At 41.3% G+C, this 21794-nt stretch overlaps 1 protein-coding gene across 1 annotated transcript in view; it reads right to left on the bottom strand.

Moving 5' to 3' along the window:
* The window catches only part of plxnd1 (plexin D1), a 61298-nt gene that overhangs the window by 33294 nt on the left and 6210 nt on the right, over nucleotides 1-21794 (bottom strand). The window contains exons 3-12 of the mRNA XM_067592628.1: nucleotides 21100-21231; nucleotides 20169-20269; nucleotides 15200-15329; nucleotides 12475-12652; nucleotides 12096-12204; nucleotides 6752-6851; nucleotides 5123-5221; nucleotides 3434-3523; nucleotides 3042-3147; nucleotides 1766-1923 (exon numbers count right to left, since the gene is read on the bottom strand). Of these exons, the coding sequence (XP_067448729.1) occupies nucleotides 1766-1923; nucleotides 3042-3147; nucleotides 3434-3523; nucleotides 5123-5221; nucleotides 6752-6851; nucleotides 12096-12204; nucleotides 12475-12652; nucleotides 15200-15329; nucleotides 20169-20269; nucleotides 21100-21231 (1203 nt within the window). The remainder of the gene's footprint in view (nucleotides 1-1765; nucleotides 1924-3041; nucleotides 3148-3433; nucleotides 3524-5122; nucleotides 5222-6751; nucleotides 6852-12095; nucleotides 12205-12474; nucleotides 12653-15199; nucleotides 15330-20168; nucleotides 20270-21099; nucleotides 21232-21794) is intronic.

Below are 21794 nucleotides of genomic sequence, written 5' to 3'. Positions count from 1 at the left end.
TGAGGACAAAAACAGGAAAAAGCTTCTCACTATACTGTACCCTTCTCAGCCCTTTTTCTGTCCAGCTAGCTCTCCATCCTCTCTCCCTTCCATTTATGTCTCTGTTCTCTTTTTCTTTTCATGCCGTGGATAAACTATGTTTGGTAGTTCCTGTTTTGGATGCCGAAGTACCTCTAATCAGTGTTTTTTTTAAACAGTGGACAAGCCCACACATAACATGAGAATAAAGGGCCTGCAGAGATAACAAATGTCTCCATTGTCTTACATCAATGCGTTGAATAGGGAGCATTTTTCACAATTAGCTGGTATGTGGCAAAGTTTAAGGGATAATAAAATCCTCCTACATATTATTGATATTTCAGTGATAGTAACTTGTGACAGAGATTGTATGTGACAAAGCAGACCAAGAAAAACACGCTTCATTATCTAGGCTGTACACATAGTCACCAGGACTATATAATAAAGAGCTGCCTTTGTATGTCTGTGTGAATGTTTAAGGAGAGCTGATTTTTTCCTCCGTAAGCCGGAGTACTCGGGTTCTAACCCCTGTGGATTCTCTGGGAAAACGTGGCTGCCAAAGCATTGCATCACACACCCCACAGAACCACAGCCCAAGTATCCTTTCTGCACCCCGCCGCTCTCCTGAGAGAGCCAGTGGGAGAGTGTATGTGTGTGTGTGAGAGAGAGAGGGAGAGAGAAAGAGAGAGAGAGAGGGAGAGTATTGCAACAAAAGTCTACCCACGCATAAAGAATCCCAGCCCAGCTAACTTCAGTCACGTAAGAAGTCCATATAAGTTAGACTCTCACAGAGCATCCTGTTAGTCACAGTATGCTGACAGCTACAAAGAATGAGGGATAATCGCGAATGCTTCAATATGGCCTATTTGTGTGACAGATTGCGGGCCTCTGCGTGTGTGTGTGTCTGTGTGTGTGCGTGTGAGAGAGAGTGTGTGTGTGTGTGTGTGTCTGCCTGCTTTGTTCTGCTTGCTTATTCTCCTGGGCCGACCAGGTTTTATCTACAGGAAGTTCAGGCCGACTGGGTCTCATGTGAGCCGTGCTTCCCATGACCGCCTATCGTAGCTGTGCTGATACAACGTTCGGTAGAGGCAGAAAAGGCTTGGAGGTTAGCTCTAAACATACTCCCATTACAGTTGGACAAACAAATGAATATGACCATGCAAATGAGCTCCATAAACAGTTTCGAGAAAAGCCCTGCCGGTAATCGGGATGACCGTTTTGACGTGACCACAGTCAGATCTTATGTAAGATAAACACTGCTTAATTCCTTTTACCAGTGTGGTTTTGCTCTTATTGTGGTCACAAATCCCAAATCCCTCATGTTTCTTATTTGCTTTCTTTTAGTCTCTGTGGCTTTTTACACAAAGAGCCCTACATATATAGCTCGCATACCCTATCCACACAGTTTAAACACATACTGTAGTTACACAGGGCAGAAGGTGTTCCCATGCCCTCCTGAGTGATTGCAGATCGACTCGGTTTTGTCCCCTGACGGCTGTGGCTAAGTGAGTGTTAGTGTTATTACAGACTGGACTGCTTTAATGAGACTCTATTCAAACATTCCCTCAGCAGCTGACACTGGACAGACAGGCCATGGGGGCACCGCATCATGCGGATGACCCCATGATTCACCATTTTATGGCTTGAAAATACAGCTCGGAAGCAACAGAAAGGAGCTGGAGGCTGAAGGAGGATGAATGCAAGCATTCATAATCCACATTCATGCATGTTTAACGTGTGATCTTACCTTGTGGATCTCAGGAGCCGGACATTGATCTCTGATTGGCTGGCAGTCATCCCTTGGCCTACAGCTGTTTTCACACCAGCCACAGAGGTGTCCCTGATCCTCCCGGCCCCAGCACTGGGAACAGTCTGAACTATCCACTCCACAGTTGTACACCTCCACTAGAAGCAGATGTGAGGTAAGAGAGAGACAGAGAGGCAATTATTATTGTAACACAACATTACTGAACAGTATTTTCCGTGTCTGGGTAACTTAAGGTACTGTGTTCTCATAAGTCTATTTATAGCGTATATGAACCATATGGGCTGCATGCTCTAAATAAACAGCATAAGCATTTGCTGGGTGATATATTCATAGCTATAAAAATACCCCCCCCTCAAAAAAAAAAACAGAGAGCTAGTGGAGTGGCGGAGAACAAAGCCAGCGAGAAACAGATGATTATGTTCATGTTCCAATGTACCTCCAAGTGAGAAGTCCCATTTGTATCGCTGCATGTGCATCTGTGCATGCATTTGTGGGCACACCACAGTGTGTATGTGCCTGCACGTATGCGATTAAAGTATGTGTCTTTTTAAATTTTGATGAGTCTGCATGTTATGATGCGACCGTCATGTCCGTTCACAGTGCGGAGTGCCTGGCAGCGGCCCAGTGCTGTTGCTCACATGGTAGACACATGCTCTGTGAACAGCACATCTGGGACTGGGCAAGGCAAGGTCTGGCTTGTAGCTACACTATAGACAACGCGCCAAGTTCAACAACACACACGCCACCTTTCATCATCTCACTGTTGTCATGGAGCTCAAATTGTATTTGCAACAATACATGCGGACATCGCTTGTAAGAGGCATTGATAACACCTTAAATTGCAGCTATGTTCTATGCTCATTATGTGTAATTAGACGGTAGCAGAATATGATATTATGGTAAATTACTGGTTGTTGGCAAATTATGTGTTCTAATGCACAAACTACTATTATCGCAAGTGACAGGCAGTCTAACACTGTTTGTCCCTGCGAGTGAGTCTTTATTTTTCTCCAGGTTTAATCAAATCCAACAATCTCATCAGAAAACATTTGTGCACAGGTGAAATGCATTCTGGGAGCAACAGTGGCAGCGATGTCAGATTCTGTCTTGTTTTTGCGACTGTATAATTATATTGCAAATAGAGGAGAACTGAGCAAACAGCTGAAGTGAAGCAGATGGCAATTTTGTGTTTTTCATCAGTTTTTTTTTATTTTTTTTTTTACATGTCTACATAACCATGAGTGCAATGTCTTACCTTTCATGGGTTGAGGGCTGTCCACGAAAATGGCCCCCGGTCTATTAAAGTATCCTTTCCTCCTCAGGTTGAGGTGGTAAACTTGACTCCTCTGATTAGTGGACAGCTACATGGACAGAAACAATAAAATATTGGATGATGGACATCCTCTCGGTGTGACTGTATATCATTTACATCCCTCTTGCTGTTGCTCTAGATAATAATAGGTTCTTAGTCAACTTATAAACAAGGGTTTAAAATAAGTGTATCAAAACAACTTACAAACTGGGCTTAAACCTAATAATAATGCACACACAGAACTAGCAAATACACAGTAATTGAGGTAGAGCTTAAGTGATTCTTAGGCAAATTGACTGACTCGTTATTTCTGGTAGGTCATTGTCTATACTTACTGTCACTCCACTGCACTTGACAGTAGAGCTGTTCAGCCATGTTGCCTCATATCGCTGCTCTGTCCCAAAGTCACACTCCAGCATTTCCCCCTGTTATGCAAAACACTTATTTAAACAAAATGCTGTATTTAAACACTTAAAAGCAAGCAAACTGTGATATTATGTTGTTTTCAGATTGATATCACCACTTCTATAACACGCAGAGCCACACCAATGGAGAGAATGAGCAAGCTTCTGCAAAGAAATGCTCCTTCAAACATGTCTGGTAACAATTGACAACTCCGAAAGATTTAGAGTACCAGGAAACTGAAATAACCCACAGTAATTGTCCCTGCCAGGAAAAGATGCAATCCATTCAAAATTCATATTCATAAACATCTGGACTCCCACACCTCGGCGAGTCATCTGGGAGCCAGAGTAATGAATATGAATTCATTCTTCATAAAATGAGTGCCCTGAGTCTAACTGAGCCAAACTATATAAAGGTAAGAACACGAAGAAGCTGAGATAGGTAACGCCAGTAAAGTACTTAAAGTGGATGAAATCATTTGTGTGTGAATCCAGCCAGCTTAAATTGGTCTACTTTGATGGTCCTCCTTAGAACGTTGCTATTTTTCTGTGCTTTTTGACACCAGAGACGTTTGATTTTTCTGGCATCTGGCATGTACTTTTCCCCCCAGAAGAACTCCAACATACCACATTTTGAAATGTTCCCTTCACTAGTGAGCAGTCTGAGAACTAATAAATGCTGGAGGACAAACTTTAAGTAAGACTGTTTATCACAGTTTAATCTTAATCATTTATTTTTAGGGTCACGGCTGGTAAAAGTGTGGGAACCAAACCAAAACTAACCACAAATTCCAAAAGGATGAGTGATGGCAATGCTTTTTTTTTTTTTTAGAGAGAGAGCGAATGACTGACACATATTTCCTGCTGAACTGACTTGTTGACAAGATGAAGACATTACTCAAACAGTGTCCGTTTGTATAAACTTCTAACTACACCGAAGAGTTTTATGAATGGCCAATCATATCCTGGCTGCCCTGAGGACGTGTGTGTACGTGAGCGTTCGTATGTGACTCAATGTCTGTCACCATAGCAACACACCAGGAGAGGGCTCGAAAGGCCAGCCAGGGTTAGGCGTGTGACTGTCCACGCCTGGCAACTAGTCAGCACTGGAATTTTTAGAGGAAAAATCCTTATCAGTGATGCAGGATCAGCGTCTGACTCGCTCAGCGTGGATTAAGGATGAGAATAGGCGTTTAAAAAACTGATCTGGAAGGACTATCAGTATTTAAAATGAACACAAGCAAAATAAAGCTCCTGCTGGGTGTGCTGCCTCAGACCGACTAGCTCATTGTACACTGTGCTGACAAAGACACTACTCAGCCAGTCACAGTTAGATACCAGAGCCATGGTGGGCCCAGACAGCTGAGCAGTGAGCAACATAAGCATAAAGATACTCGCTCACTCTTCACTCTCATCTCCGTCTCACAAAATGGAGATCACCCTACATCACGTTTTTTGCTCATTCATTGACCCAAATCACAGCACACAAATATCCATCTGTGTTTAACTCAGCTTGAAGCAAACACACCATATGCTTCTCTTTTATTCCAATCATTTTCACAACACGCATTTTGGACAAATTCCAAGTCCAGCTCCTTAGCCGGAAGTTGTCTGCCGTACCTCCTGGATGTTGCTCAGGGCTAAGGTGAAGTCCTGGGTCATCCCTGATGGCCATGGAGAAACCTCTGAAGCAACCAAGCTGGGACAGGAAGCTGCCTTCTGCAGTGAAGAAGGGTGTAGGGGCAGGAAGTGACATATAGGAGTTAAAGAAAACAATGGCTCCCCAGCACACATCCGCAACCCAAAATACCTGTCCTGTTTATCTGGAGAAGGAGGAAATGAGAGGGTGAAGTCTCGGTCTGAGGGAAACAACAATAGCTTCAAATAGAGAGATGATGAGGGATTAGAAAAACAGACCCACCGGACACTGTGATGGGCTCAGCAGAGCAGGAAAAACCTACCTCCTCATCTGCTCATGACCTAAATTACAAAGACCTAATAGTGTTTTTTTTAATGATGAAAAAGAACCTAAAATTTAAATAGAAAGTGATTTAAAAAGCAGAAGCCTCTTGTGCTTTCTTTAATGTGTTTGTTTTTCAGTATCTTGGGATCTAAAACAGCACGCCTGACGAGGATTTATTGTGTTTGCTTAGAAAAAAAATGCCACTGTTTAACTAAAAGAGCTGTTTCCCTTTTCACAGGGTCTTGTGATATAAAGATTAGCGTTAAACATAGTAATAAAGCATTTTAAACACTGAGACCGATTGAAAAGCAGCTGACCAGACGACTATGAGTCACATCCTCTCCCCTCTATCTGGGACCAGTAGTGTGAGTGGGACACAGTCAGACCCCTGCGGCTTCAGGTCAAAGTCTGCATGGAAGATGCCTCCTCACACAGGTCATGGGACCTGGCAGGGCAATAAAACTCCAGAGGGGACAGGAATAATAAGATGGCTGATTAAGTCTTGATGTTGTCAGAAACACGCACAAAGGAAGGCGGTGTCTGGGGAACTTTAATTGGTTTCATTGAGGCTACACTAGTTTTGGATAAATTTCCACGTTTCACAGCTTTTTCAAGAGCTTGTGCCAACACTTGTACACTGTTTGTTTTTCAGAGTAGTTTACACCTTCACAGGGTTTTACATTGCCAAACATACTACAAACATATCTGCATAATCCATTTGTACAGTCACCTACTGCACTTAAAATGAAGGGATATTGATTTTAAGGTTTTTCTGATCACTTTTAAAGAACATCTAGTTTTGGCCCCAAGCTACATAACAGAAAAGTTGCCCCCGTATGAGCCAGCTCGCAGCCTTAGATCCTCAGGCGGGGCCCTTCTGGCTGTTTCAAAGTGGAGGCTTAAATCTAAAGGTGAAATAAGGACACAGTGAATCCACTCTTCCACATGCTGAGATGTCAAACTAAACTGCCAAAAAGAGAAACTTTACAGGAGGGCAGAGGAGTATAAAAATGGTACATTATTTTGTTATGAGTCTGTTAAACCAGAACCTCCTGAGGTTTCAACATTTCTACATACTGTAGTTGAAACACTTGCAAGCTCAAACTGAATTACCACATGATTGCTCTTGCCTAACCTGTCTGGACTCAGATCATTACAGCACACACGGAGATGTTGGACAGCAATGTCTGGATTACGTCTCAGGCTGTGAGTGGTGGGATGTTAATATTATGAGATCCTCTGGGCGTCTGTTTTGTTGATGAATTATAAAATAGAGAATTACTCACCTCTAGCAGGTTGTGCGTTGGCTCATCTTTACTGGAGACACACAGGTGTTTCTCTTGGTCCCAGTAACACTTCCACCTGGTGCTCAGGCAGCTCACACATCTGACACAGATGGAGAAACACATATATGGAAAGAGTTGAGAAACAGGGATGAAAGCTTGCCCAATGTGCTCTGTTTTTTGCTGTTCCCATGCATTAAATACGGTCTTTTACGCTGATTCATTTGGAGCGCAACACAAACTGAGAAGCCAAACTGATTACAGGCATAAAACTTTAACTTTAATAAAATGAAGTAATGATTAGTCACAGTAGCTGACACATTCATTCAACAGCACAGCCAGCCAGGAGGTCAAACCGGGCCAGATGAAACAAAGCACTTCTCTATAAACATTCAGAGTAAATGATGATACGCTTGTATGAGTCTCATGTACTTCTATCTTTCTGTTAGTTTTACATTGCCTTGGTGGGGAAATTTTGGCACATAGCTTGTAGACTCCCTAGAGTTCATGTTCATCTGTCCAAAATATTCCCCCTTCACAAACTGGTGGGTGGGAGTAACTTGTGATGAATCTGAGAGCTGCAGTTCGGTGTTTTTGTGAAGTGAGGACTTTCTCGACAGTCGTTAAGTTCCTCAAAGGGGTGTTTGTAGGTTAAAGGATAGTCTGATGATAGTCTATATGTTCATTGTTGTCTACAGCTTCTATGAGAACCTAACAAGTATTGTCTGTGTAGTCAAAGCCTGAAATAGCTTGAGGGATATGGCTGGTGATTTTCTATATTTTTCTTATTGCTAAAAAAAATCTTATGTGCAGAGCCAAACAATGAATTGATCCTACTTAGTAAGTATTATGTGAGCATCCAAGGGCTGACATATCTTATTCCTCTGTGCTGTAGAACTCCACTGTTTTCCAAAAACTATTAAAAATGAGCCACATGGTTGTACTGGCTTACATTTTCCGCATTCCCACACAATGGTGTCTGCCTTAAACAGAACTACTCTCCTGAGACTGAAAACGTGATTCTTTGGAGCCGTTTCTAAACAAACTGACGTGCACAAATTCTTTGTAGTGAAGAAAAATTTATTACCAATATCACTAAGAACATGACCACTGTAGTTTATTTTGAGTCGATCCGATATGTGAATACTTGCTAGAGCACCAAATCTACAGCTGAAAACAGTCCTCAACATAAATACTATATACTCCTGTTTGAGTCATGTTTGCTTAAAACTACATCATCCAGCTGATTTAAGACATTTTTTAGCCAAAAAGTGAAACATCTGTGACCAGTTTGAAAGATTTATGTCTTCAGTAGGCACTGATGGACCTGAGGCGCAGTGCCACACATAGGGTAGGGAAGTTGGACAGTATTGAGAAATAACAGAAACAGAGACTATTACCAGCCTTATACTTTAAGCTTACAACCAAGTTTAGGCTAAAGGGTTGTATCACTTATCCCTGGTGGTATATAGCCATACAGTTTTAGTTTGTTTCCAGATGTTTTGAGATGTTAATCTCTGAAATTTCTGTCATCACCTCAATTTGAACATATATGAAAATTAGCTTTTTTGTTATTTCTGGGATCTATCCTTTAAGATCGGGTAGCTGTTAAGGGCAGACTTGAGAAGATTAAGGGTAGTGTTTGGGGATATGGGTTGTATTAGTCCTGTGTGTGTCTTCAAGATAAACTATCTAAAGTGGAGCACCTCCACTGTACAATATGTGTATATGTGTGTGTGTGTGTGTGTGTGTGAGTGGAGTGTGTCACTGTATTGCCTACGGGAAGAGACAGATGTCCCACACTAGGAATGATAGCGCCTCCAGTGATAGCAGCACTCTGAGGAAGGAATGGAGTGTGTATGTGTGTGTGTGCGTGTGTGTGTGTTAGTGCGTGTGTGCGTGTGTGTGTGTGCACTGATTAGAAGCAGACGGCCCCCTCAAGGCTCTTATCAGCTGCAGCTTTTCTGTTTTCCCTGACTCCCTTTTTGTCCTACTAAAACACCTATACACTACCACCCACACACACATGTTCCCGCACATAGGCACACACACACACACACACACACACACACATACAGATTGTTCACAAACTCACTCTCTATGCTTGAGCTAACACCGACAGTAAATACCCTGTGACACTGCCCTCCCCTAGTCATAATGACCACACGTACACACATACAAACACACACACACACACTAAATACACAGTTGGGCTCACACTCTCAGGGCCTCTCAGTGGACACAGCGGTTAAACACACATCCTCAATCACGTCTCTGTCAAAGAGAAATACGTTCAGAAGAAAAGATCAGTTTCAGGGGGAGCGACAGAGAGGGACAGAGAGAGAGGAGCAAACCGACAGAGACATACGAGGGAAGGTGGAAAAAGAAAGAAGAGGTGCCAAAACCTGAGACACAGAGAGAGAAATAGAAACCAAATAAAACAGAGAGAGTGTGTGTGTGCGTGAGAGAGAGAGAGAGAGAGTGTTTGTATGTGTGGTTAAGAGACATAAAGAGAAACAGAGCAAGAGGGCAGGTTAGGTGGTTGTCCTACTGGGCTGTTTGGTGAGAGTGGAATGCTATCCTCTGGCTGTCATTAATACTTTGCCTAGTGACCACTTTGAATAGACCATCATGGAAGAACTATCTAAACGCACGCAAACACAGGTGCACATGCTCCCTAACAAACACGCAACACACAACTGTCACATCATAAAATATAAATGAAGAGCTCTTAAAGCTGAAAATCTGCAACCTTCCTCCACTGTGGTGAGGTTATGTTCAAACGCCAACAAAAAAATAATGATAAATTGCCATATTTACCTTGATAAAGATAAAGATAGCATTATCTTTATTTTTACACCCTTGGATGATATTGCTTTTCTTTTGTTGGCTCATTTTGAATATGTTTATCCTGATTAATCCTGAAGGGTCCTGAGAGACACAACGATGAAGGTCAAAATTGAATCCTACATTTTCCATTATGCAACTTAATAGCGTCTTTCGTTAGCCATTCACTGACTGGTGAACACTCACATCTTACTCACATCTCACTCCTCCCCCAAGTTCACAAGACATACTTTCTGTTAAAAGAATTTAATTCACAAGCTCAGTTTGACATAACCCCGATGATATCATCCGGATTACTTTCTCAGACTTTAAAAGGCTCCCTTCAGAGTCACAGGAGACATCACACAACTGTTTTCACACGCTGAGTAGTATTCTTCATGACAAAACAATTGATATTCATATGTAAAATTGGTGGAATGCCCCTTTAAAGTTCCTGCACATCTGGTCTACTACTCTTGACTGGCATAGACTGCTGTAGCTATTCTCAGTTTAATAATATTGGATTTTGTCAATTATGTTATTGCAAATTGCAATCTGAATAAATCTATCTTGGAAAAGAGATTTGTACTGTCAATAATTCCTTAAATACGGTTTCAGCTGAACATCCAGAACTGCTCACATTGTCTCACCCTGTCGTGTTTACTGTTAACAGCTAAGTAGCTGAATGAAGATGTCCTCAACTGACATCTTAAAAAAAAAAAAAAGAAATATGGTTTTGCTTAAATAATTAAATCACACACTAAAGTAACTTGGGATGACACATTTTGCAATGTAACAATAGGTTTGCAGATACTTTTATGCTACTTCTTGTGTGAAAACTTTGTGCCAACATTATTGGCATTAATATGTAAAAACAGATGACATGAAAAAATTGTGGAATTTTTGGAAGTCGTTGCTATAGCATACGTAAAAACCTGAGAGAAGGCTTTTTTTCCATAAAGCATTAAACAAAGAGTCTGCACTGTCGGGTTTCATTAAGGAGAAGTGGTTCATAAGACTCTCTTTAGGGATTATTAAAAAAAACAGCTTGAAGTGATTAAAATCAGATAGAGTATAGCAGCTCCGCAGTTTGCAGCCCAATGCTCATCCTGTGAGAGTGGCACTTTGCTCATTATCACCTTCAACAAACCATCGTCTAATTTCACACTCCTGGACCTCGCCACGCACCAAGGCCGTGTGCACATATTGGGTGCAGTCTTGCACTAATGTACCCGCAACTGCTGTGTTCACACCTTAAGACCGTTTGCAAAAAGTGAACAAAAGGGACACACCCAAACGCTTCCAATCCGAGAGAATCGGTCACACACGCATACGCACACACAGAGACTGATGCCCCTCTGAGCTTAAGATCTGCCCATCAGATAAAGTGGATCCTCTCACATGGTCCAACATGCAGGAGGAAGCCAGATGGATTGCCTCCAGATATGAGAAAACCCTCTTTGTGACCAGGCCATACAAGTCGCAGTCCTTCCCAAAAACAAACATCAACATGAGCAGCCAGACATACATCTCCAATTTCCTTTGGCTTAACGTTTACAGCATATTAATCCCACATTTGATCCTGCACTGAGAAACCTTGAGCAAGCCAAATATACAATAAGCTCTCCAAGAGGATGTGTCGGCAATATTTACCCGCTGAGGCCTAAATAGTAAGCAGGGGAAAAAAACATGAGAGGAAGCTAGGGACAAAGCGGAAAGGCCTTAGAGACAAACAGAGTAGAGAAGCTTTGCTGTTCTTTCAGCTTCCAGCTAAATGTGCACTACAATGCCACAGAGACTCAAGCTGACATTTGGCCGACATTTGAGTGATGCAGCTCAACAGAGCCCTTCTGTTAAGGGGTGACTGTAATTGTAGTTTATTGGTATTTAGGTCTCATTTAGGAAGGTTTGTTTTGAAGGATCACCTGCGAATCAAATACCCGGTGGATGAATGTAAGCATATGTGCAGTGGTGTAAGTAGAAGTACCAATACAGCAATGTAAAATTGCTCAATTACAAGTCCTGCATTCAAAATCAAGAGGTATTATCAGCAAAATGTGTTTCAAGCATCAAAAGTACTCACTATGCAAAAAATTACCCCTGTGACTAATATATCATTATATATAATAGAGGTTGATTATTTATACTGATGCAACAATGTGTAAGCAGCATTTTACTGTTGTAGCTGGTCGAGGTGGAGCTATTTTTACCTACTTTATATACAGTTGTGTAGTTTACACCAGTGGAAAAGGGTCACAAGATAAATTGGTGGGGTTGTGAAATGATTGATAGGGGAAGGAAGAAAAAAGGAAGGAAGAAAAAAGGAAGGAAGAAAAAAACTGCTAAATTTCTGCTACATAAGCTTATATTAATTTTTTGACTTTTTTTTCCTAATCTTTGCTTTTGTTGTCTAAAAGTGAATTTGGACGCACGGGATCAGAATGACGCTGTAAATTATCAAAGCTTCACTGACCCTGAATAATTTGAGATAAACAGCTGTGACAGTAGATGTGTGACTCACGACATCTTTGGGTGTATTTCTCCGGTCCTCTCGCAGTCATAGATGATGAAGCTCCCAGATACCACAGATGTGCCATTCACTTTTATCGCCACAGAAACAGTCACATGATCTGCAGAAAACAAAGGCATAAACACAATGCTGCATGTTCCAAGTATTCGAGATGGTATCGCAGTCATAACACCAAACTAGACAGCGAGACGTCCTCTCCCTACAGCCACACTGACTTTGCTGCCTTTCGAACGATGAAAGGGGAAATTACATTTGTTCTAAAGCAGCTCAACATCTTGTACATAAGAAAAATGAATCACATACTGTACTTGTATTGTGTGGAGAGATATGGCTGGCGTGAAGCCAAATAGATGCCTGTTTGCAGTCTCACCTGTGCCAGGTGGGATTGGTTGGTAGTTGTCCCGAGGGAGCAGGGGACAGGTCTGGATCTGAGCGGGACCGGAGTCCAGGTGCACTGTGGCAGCTGTAGAAAACCCCGACCCATATTCACACTCCACCTGGGAGCCGACCAGATCAGGAACACTGCCGTTTATCAGAATGCCGACATCCTACGACAGAAACAGGCACGAGACTATAAATATACACTGCTCATCCTAACAGAAATTAATTAGAAATTCAATTCTGCATGCCCACACACGTGTAGTCAAACCTAGCGTATGTACAGTATGTCTTGGAAAGAGGGCAAACGGTGCTCAGATTACTTCAAGTTTGTTCAGGACTTCAGGAAATAGAGAAACTAATGTGCAATGAAGAAACAGATGGCACAGCGTTATATTCACATCTAAATTTGGCTATGTGATAAAGTATGACAGACGTATAATGAGAAACATAACACCTCGCTGACATGACTGAATTTCAGCTAAATGATTTCAATGTGAGAAAAAATCAGAGTAGGGCAGGCAGGCGAAGACTGTTAAGCAGAGAGGAAGAGCATGATGACAAATCCTGTGGTTCAGCAGATACAACTTAAGTGGCCAGCAACATGTGCTAACATGTCTTAAAAATCTGTTCTATTGTTCAGTGGAACTGATCATTTCCTGGCTACGGCCCTGACTTCCTGCCTGCTGCTTCCTGTTTGGGGAGACAACCTTGAGCTGTGCTTCCTTTCTCTCTTTGAATCGGGCAGCTGGTGGATCTCTTACAGCCCAGCCAAACTGACCTACATAAAAAGCAAATATCCGCAATTAATGAACCAATTAATGACCTGTCGTCTCTCAGCCTCGTCTAATTATGAGCTGTAATTAAAGGTCAAATATATTCCAAGTGTCAAAATTCAGTGACCTAATTATCACATTTTTAGTATGCTTCTGTTACATGATACACTGACTGCGAGACGTTATTGAAAACAACAGAATACATGTCATAAACCAACGTATGACGCAAGCTCTTTTTGAAAGGATGTATCATCCTGCTGGGTTTAATTAAAGTCAGACTGGTGGTGTTATGTAGCACTCAATATTAACAGTCTCCCTGTGTCCCAAATCCATATGACACAGGATATAAGTGAAGAGTATATAAGACAGATTTTGACAGGTGATGCTCATGATCAAAGTCAAGAAACTACAATGAGGATTATTTTGCTCTCAGGCTCATTTTCAGTGTAGCAAGAGAGCCTTGTGTGTTTTTGTGTCTAGATATGTTTCCAGCTTGGACGACTGTTACATTCTCACAGCAGAAACTCATGTTAAGGTGATGGTATCATGCAGTTCATGTCTTGATAATATTCATTTTTTTGTTACCATATATTTCCGGAGTGTTGTTAGTGGTTGAGGGTTGAGCAATACATCATGCACCAAAAACTAATCTTTAGATCATACATCTGCACTTTAACATTTTGCACAATAGGAAATGATAGAAGATGTGCACCAACACACATCAGTCAAATTGCGACTTTGGAAACGCACCGCCAATTACATTAAAAAAACAAACAAAAAAAACAAAAAAATGTTTTTCTTAAGATTCAATTCTTTTTTTTTTAAAAATTGAGCTCTTGGAGTTGTCTTGCCATTGTCAACAATTCGTTGTAATTTTTTCCAAGTGTGAGTAGCTCCTCCTTTTTTATTGCGCATAACCGTGGAACAATGGGCCTTTTTCACATCATAGGAAACATTTTTAATAGTCATAATAGGAAAAGCACAGGTGTTACTAATAACATGAGCAATGGCTCCGTTATGTTCAAGCGTCCCAGTAAGTCATGACAGTGTGACCATAGATATAACTGCAGTGTGACAGTGAAGCAGCGTGCACAACACCACAACCCTGAAACTGGAGCAGCTAAATGGAATTCAGCCATCAATCATTTATTATTTACACCTGTGCTTGTCCTACTGCGACATGTCAGAACGTCTTCCGTGAAAAAGGCCTAAAAACCCTTAAAAAAAAATCAAGCAAATTTAGTATGCATAGTCACATGCTTGACAATACTTCTGTCACATACTCAAAACAAAACAAAGTTAGAATTGCTAAGTAGAATTAATTTAGGAGAGAGCAGTATTCCACTTTATCAGGTCAATGCATGAGTTTGAGTCAGAGACATTGCTTTTATTACCACTAATAGAAAATTTGTCTGAAAAGGTTCAGAACCTTTGCAGGGAGAACCTATTCCTCCTTAATAATTGCACTAATTTTGCTAACACACTAATCTAGCATAATTGTAAACTAAGCCAGGGTGATGGTTCATTAAGGTTTTTCATGGTTTTAATGTTGCTATTGACTTACTATTCCAGATACCATAACTGTGCATAATAATGTGCATCACATTTCTGTCCTTTGATAAACTTACTTGAACATTAAATGCTAGTAAAGTCAACAATGACTAAAATTTAGCACATGAGCAGTGAATTAATGGGGCAGTGGGGGGGGAGCAGCTGTAGCAAACATTGTTGGCATTAACATCTAAGCAGAGTAATAATAAAAGAAAGTATAATAATAGCGAGAGGTGTCAGGTTATAAAAGAGACCTGGGACATACCGTTTCATCAGCTTTACATGCACTGCTCCGGTTACAAGCATAACTTGATGAGTGACAACAGTCACGTCTCGTTTGATTTATGAATACGGTGTGATGGGCAACGTGCAGGGAGTTAAATTAGGTACCTTGATGTCTGCAGAGATGCTGATCTCTGGGGGTGTCAGGGTCATGGACGGACACTGCTGGGGGCCTTCACTCATGCTGATCCAGGAGCGTGCTGACAGCCCCTGAGTGCACTCCTTCTGGATGGTGCATCTGGAAAGAGAGAGACAGGTTGACAGTTTACAGTCTTGTTGAGTTAAATTTGGGCGCAGTGTGAATCATGTTTATCATTTCATATCTAGATTATGTTGGGGATATTTTAGGTTAGAGAGTTTCCTGTACTCAATATGTCATATGTCATATGTCAGTATGTCACCAAAAAGTCAAGAAACTGACATCCAGAAATTAATCAACACATTTCCTTTTTAGCCTGCACAGAAAACTTGGCTGCAACTGAAAAGTTGATGTAGGATTTGTGGAGAGTTTTTCCATCAGCATGTCCCATCTTAGAAAATGATCATCTCATATATAGTAATTGCGTGTCACTGCTGCAGCTGGTAATCGAGACCCAGTCAGCTACTGGACTAACACACTGGTGCGTGAATGCAGAACTTTAAGATTAATATTTTATCCCTTGTAAAGAAAAGGACCAAGTTTCATGTTTCTATTTCATTCCAGGACTTGACGAATTCTCACCATTGGGTTTCATGGTCTGCTTCCCACAGATTTATGAGGTGCTCTGGTCTCCTAATGTCACATTCAGACCTCGCCTGTCAGTTTGTCTGGCTCAACACAAGAGACTACTTGACTCTAGGTCACGCACATTGCTATGGCAACCCATCCCGCAGGCACTAAGACCAGGGGCCAGTTACCGATAGTTGAATAAAAGAAAACTACTCATTCTGAATCCGTGTAGATCAACAGCCTGTGCATCCATGAATGTGTGTGTTTGTGTGGGTACAGATAGAGCATACACTGTCTGCGTGTGTTCCTATCTGTGAGTATAATGAATCTCTAGGACAGAAGAATTGTGAGAGGGCATTCAACAAGCAAGGTGGCCTCATATTCAGACTTCTGCTTCACTAATGAACTTCGCTGGCAGTTGGCAGAGAGTTAAGTTCATCTGCAGTGCAGAATTGTAGGACAAAGTGACCTCAGAGTAAAGAGAAACCAAAGAAGCCCCATTTAGCTACATCCTAACATGCAACATAATGAGTTTGGCACATCCCACTTCCTTCTCACAGTTGTTTTAAAAGTGTGTGTCCGTGTGTCTGCGAGTGTCTGTATTTGTGTCCGAGGAAAGTGAACGTCCAGATTCTTTGTCCCATTGGCACTGAGGGACTGAGAGGGGCCATGAGGTCAGCTGCTGAACTAAAAATAGAATTGAGTGGCTCTGCAAGCAACACAAAAATCCCCCAGACAAAAACTCATAAACTCTGAACACAGTCTCAGCAAACTCAACTGTCACACTAGAACGGATTCAAAAATAAACACTGAAAATGTAAAGGCAACATCAGCTCACACAGATTTTGTTTAGTTGGTGATGTTCACTGCATTTTCATTTGAAATACTTGCTTGAATTGCTTGAAATTGAATTGAAATGAAACGAAGGGACATATTTTTTTGAGCTCTTAAGAAATGAACTCAGAATTAAAAAAATATTTGCTTTTATTGAATGTTGCAATCATTTGCAAACGAATAACTCAACATGACAACTACTTGAACTATTTGTCCATTCTGCCCTGATTAGTCAACTGTTTTTGGTTTTATGCTTCGCTGTTCTCTTCCGTGCTACACTCCACTATTTTTCAATAATAACAAACAAATATAACAAAATAATCATAATCATAAAAGCCCGCTCACACACATACAAAAAAAAAAGCTTCTATGTAAATTCAATTTTCTATGACAATAGATACCGTTCTGCTTCAGTTTTTGCAGAGGCTGATCAAATGCATGGCTCTGAAATGCCCTTTATTACAATGTGTATCTGGAATCCAGCTAATTAGGTTGCATATCAATTAATGTATGAAGTACATGTAAATAAACATTCATTAATTTGATCATCTGTTACATGTTAACTATCTAAGGGTGAGCAACAGGAATTCATTATACATTCTTCATTAATTCTTGCAATAAATCATCATCAGTTAAACATTACTTGTGTTTCATTCTCTTATTATAAAGTGTTACCAAACAAGGAAATAAGACCTGACAAAACATTTGATGCTAACTTTCTGTACCTCCTTGTTTTTGATACTCTGCTATACATTTCAGTCAGCCCTCAAAAAGTATCCAACACCCAGCCCTATCTTTGAGATTATAATTATAAATGTTTATGACAAATAACTATGAATTATGCATGTGTTCTAAGATTAAAGTAAAACTTCAACTTTACGGGTTATAATGGGTTAAAAGTGCCCTCCTTGTTTTCCATCTAGAAGAATATATTTAGATTATCAAGTAAACTCCAGATTTTATCTTTAAGTTCTAAATACCTCATAGATGCCGCTTGGTATAAACTGAAGCGGGAATCCAGGAAACGTCATCTTACAATCTCAAAAGAAAAAGACATGCTGTCTCAGATGGACATCAACAAATGGCACGTGATTTTCGTAACAACTGGACAGCAAATTAAGTCGCTTACTAACCAGTGAGGTGAATTTGAGACATCATAACATATTTCCTTTCTCTATTTTTCTTTGTTTTCTTAGAATGCATTTCGGCTAATTCATTCAAACAACAATTTGATCAAGTGCAGCAGTGAGGAGAAATTAATTCAAGGCACTTTTCTCCGCTCTAAAAGGCTGGAGCAACTAATAAACATACAATAAACATACAGCAGACACACACACACACACACACACAGAAACATACTCATCATCTGCCTCACAACAGAATGCTGACTTTAAAAGCTTTTCAAACAGCTCCTTAAAATAAACAAGGTCCATATGCAGCTAAAATATGACCTGAGAAAACTCATCACCTCCTAAGTGTCTGTATGTCAGATAAGGTGGTAAGCCAGCAAGACTGTTAAACAGCAGGAGAACATATGAGCTTCTAACCACACACACAGGCCCGGAAACGCACGCAGATACACAAAAAGCCGCTGTGAGACAAGCACATGCAGATAAGCATGATAATTTGTGAATAGCAAAGACTGCACATGATGCATAATTTGATTCAAATAAAGATATTAAAGTGCCTTCTTGTGACATGTGGCAGATTAAACCAGATCCAGCATGAAAAGAGTGATCAAGGACTAAGCTTTATCTCTGGCGGAGAAACTAGCTCTCTCTTCTCAGACAACAATGCCAACTCCAGCGAGTGAACAGACATGTTTTCATGCTTGCTCTACATGCCGACGTGCTGAAAGACGTCAGAACCATGCATAAAATCAAATAGACACCCACAGACACAGTGGTGGCTTCACAGATTGTGAGATAGTTCTCTGGTGGGCCTTTTTTTCTGTATTCAGCGTCTGTAGTTGTATCAGACAGCGAGGTGATGGAGGAGACCATCCACCCCCACACATCAACCCCCTGATCCCATGGGCTCTGAGGCCACAGCGCCAGCCCTGCGGCCGGCATGACTGGCCAAACAGTGCATCAAACGCACACACACACACACACACTCATGACATCAGCTCCCTGGCCTCCAAGAGCCAGACAGCGACACACACTCTCGCTGACACTTACACACAGCATTACACACTTTGACATTTCCTTGTCAAAAGAACCAGTGTGCACTCTCCCTCCCACTACCATCATCACAATCAACGCTCCTTTGTAGAGGGATAGAGAGGAGGACAAGGGCACTGGGTGGAGGAGGAGATGAGGAATACGGGGACAGAGAGGCAGGTTGAGAGAGTATAACTAAATTCTCAAAGCTACTGGAAAATACGAGGGCAAGAGAGGAAAAAAAAAAAAAAAAAAAAAGGAAGCCGAAGACAGAGAGAGAATCACAAGGGTAAGAAAAATGCAGTGAAGCGAGAGAGGGACTGGGATAAAGAGACGAGAGATAGATAAATAAGGAGAGGAGACAGGAAGATGACAGCGAGACAGCCTGACCACACATACACACACACACACAGACACACACACACACACGCAGACACACAAACACGCAACTCTCATCAGTTCCACTCTTCCAGCTCTGAATGGCCCCTGGCAATGCCAGAGCCTCCAGAGCTGCAGCACAACTCATCACAAAATTCACTATCTCGTCTGATCTGCTTTAATCACCAAGCAACCAACCGACTCACACGCACGCACGCACACACACACAGACAGACAGACAGTCAAACAACACACAAACAAACACAGCTCGACACCACACATATTCTCCATGAAAGCCAATGAACACACAGCCAGAAAGCCGGCCCTGACAGAGCCACATTAATCACAGTGTACTCTCACTCGCTCACAGAAACACTTCAGCCAAGTCAGTCCTCGCTGGGCGCTCCCAGCCTGTCACTCCCCTCCCCAAACTACCAAAGAACCAGGGGAGCGCTCGAAACAATGATGTTGCTCCCCGGTCTGAGGCCTAATAATAAGCAAATCAATTCTGCTCTATCCAACAACAGCCTTCTAGCCCAAAAACACACTCTGTCACTGCCAAGACCCATTCAGCTGGGCGACATTTTGAAATGGAGAGTGAAGATGATGAAAACCAGCAAATGAGCCTCAGCGGTTTTATTGATTTAAACGCTACAAGTATCAAAATGACAAGCAGAAATCATTTCATTATGTCATCAATCTGATCTTTTATAGCTTGAAAATGAGTCAATTTTAACTCATTTAAACAGCTGCAGCAGTGAGACTGAAGAGACAACAGACATTTCCACATTTTCTCAACAGATTACGTCAAAAAGCATGTGGCATGTGCGTGACACTAATGCATATGATAATTTGATTGAATTTTTTTTTTTTTTTCTTGGCAGGAGAAAAGAGGCTGAGAGAGACAGAGAACAAGTCTAAGGGGGGGGGGGGGGATGTTAAACTGGATGGAGACAGAGCGAGACACAGAAAAACAAAAACAAGTGTTTCTTACCGATTCTCCAGAGTACACCAGCCACAGTGGGCGTCACCTGCTCCCAAACAGTCACTGCAGCTCCTCCACTGGTCACATTCAGCCACTTTCACCCTCAGCATCTGCACAACACAGCATGAGGATAAATCAAACACATTTCAAAACATATGTCAGATAAAAACAACTTTTCAAGATCAGTGCAGGCCTTTAATAGAGAACTAGTGCAGAAACAAGCAACAGAGAATTAGTGAACAACAATTTTTATAACTGACTGATGGTTTGAGTAATTTATCAAGCAAAAATGTCAAACATTCACTGGTTCCAGCTTCTCACATATGAGAATTTGCTGTTTGTCTCTGTTTTTTATTATTGTGAATTGAATATATTTGTGTTTTGGATTGTGGGTTAGAGAAAACAAGCAACATAAATATGTCAACTTGGGCTTTTGATATAAAATTAATTGAATGAAAGATAGTCAAATGACTATTCGATATTGGAAAAGCAACCTTACAGAGAAAGTTCATCATGTATGCAAGTTTAGTTTTCTCATAAGAGCTTTTTCTTATCTGTGTGCATCTGAAATCATAAGTTGTTTACTTCTAAGACAGGAAGTACAGTGATTTCATCTCACCACACTTGACTAACCATTAGGTGCATTTGCACTGCACGACAGAACTGCTGTAGGTGCAGCCACATCCTGTCATATACATGAAACATATTGGTTTGGAGATGCAGCACCGAAACCTGTTGGAGGTCTGTAAATATAGCTATCTTCAACACAATTATGTGACTGTTCAGCTAAATTGAGGTGAGGAGGATTCACTGGATGTGAGATGAGGTCTGATTGCGGCTAATATGACTCTTTATGCCGACGTGAATAAAGCACTGACAGAGGTAGAGAGATTTAACAGACATCTTGAGACTGAAGCTTCCCCTGCAGCCTCATTCTTACATGGTGAGAGGTCATGAGATAAAGGAAGTTCCTGTCGTTGGGGTCAAAGGTCATGATGTGATGGACGGGTTCACTGGCTGGCAGCTTCAGTGTCCACTGGTTAGCCAAGGTCATGTTCGCCTGGAGGGTCAGCTGTGAAAAGAGATATCAAGGTGGAGAAAGAGTAGAGGACACATGTTGGATCACAGTGTTGGAACAAGTGCAGAATGGTGCAATAAATACTTTCCCACAAGGAAAAGTGAGCAACAGTTTTGCCAACTTCTTGCTTCACATTCACATAGAAGAACTCCTCAAATATTCAGAGTTGCTCAATGTAATGTCATTCTACCAGCAACAAAGTTAGAGCAAAATAAAGGCCAAGTGTCTTACTCAGCAACACCTCATGTAGCAGATATGTATTTACTTCCTGTTTTTCAACACCTCTTGCCTCTGACTGTGAGGTCACTGTGAGGTTTTAGCAAGATTCATAGATTCTTTTTACCTGGAAACCCGAAATGCACAAAACATTCCCCGAAAAACCATACGACATTATCATACGAATGTATATACAATAGCTTCCAAGTTTGTGTAAGTGTCTTTTTCTTATCATGAACGTTCGTGTCCCTTTTCTAAAATATTTCTTATATGTTCAAACTTTTCAAATATATTTTAGGAGGCCCTTTGTTCAAGTGGTGTGCCTAATCTTGCTCCACTGA

The sequence above is a fragment of the Thunnus thynnus genome, chromosome 6, assembly GCF_963924715.1.
Source record: "Thunnus thynnus chromosome 6, fThuThy2.1, whole genome shotgun sequence".
NCBI lineage: Eukaryota > Metazoa > Chordata > Actinopteri > Scombriformes > Scombridae > Thunnus > Thunnus thynnus.
This window is presented reverse-complemented; position numbering and strand designations above follow the sequence as displayed.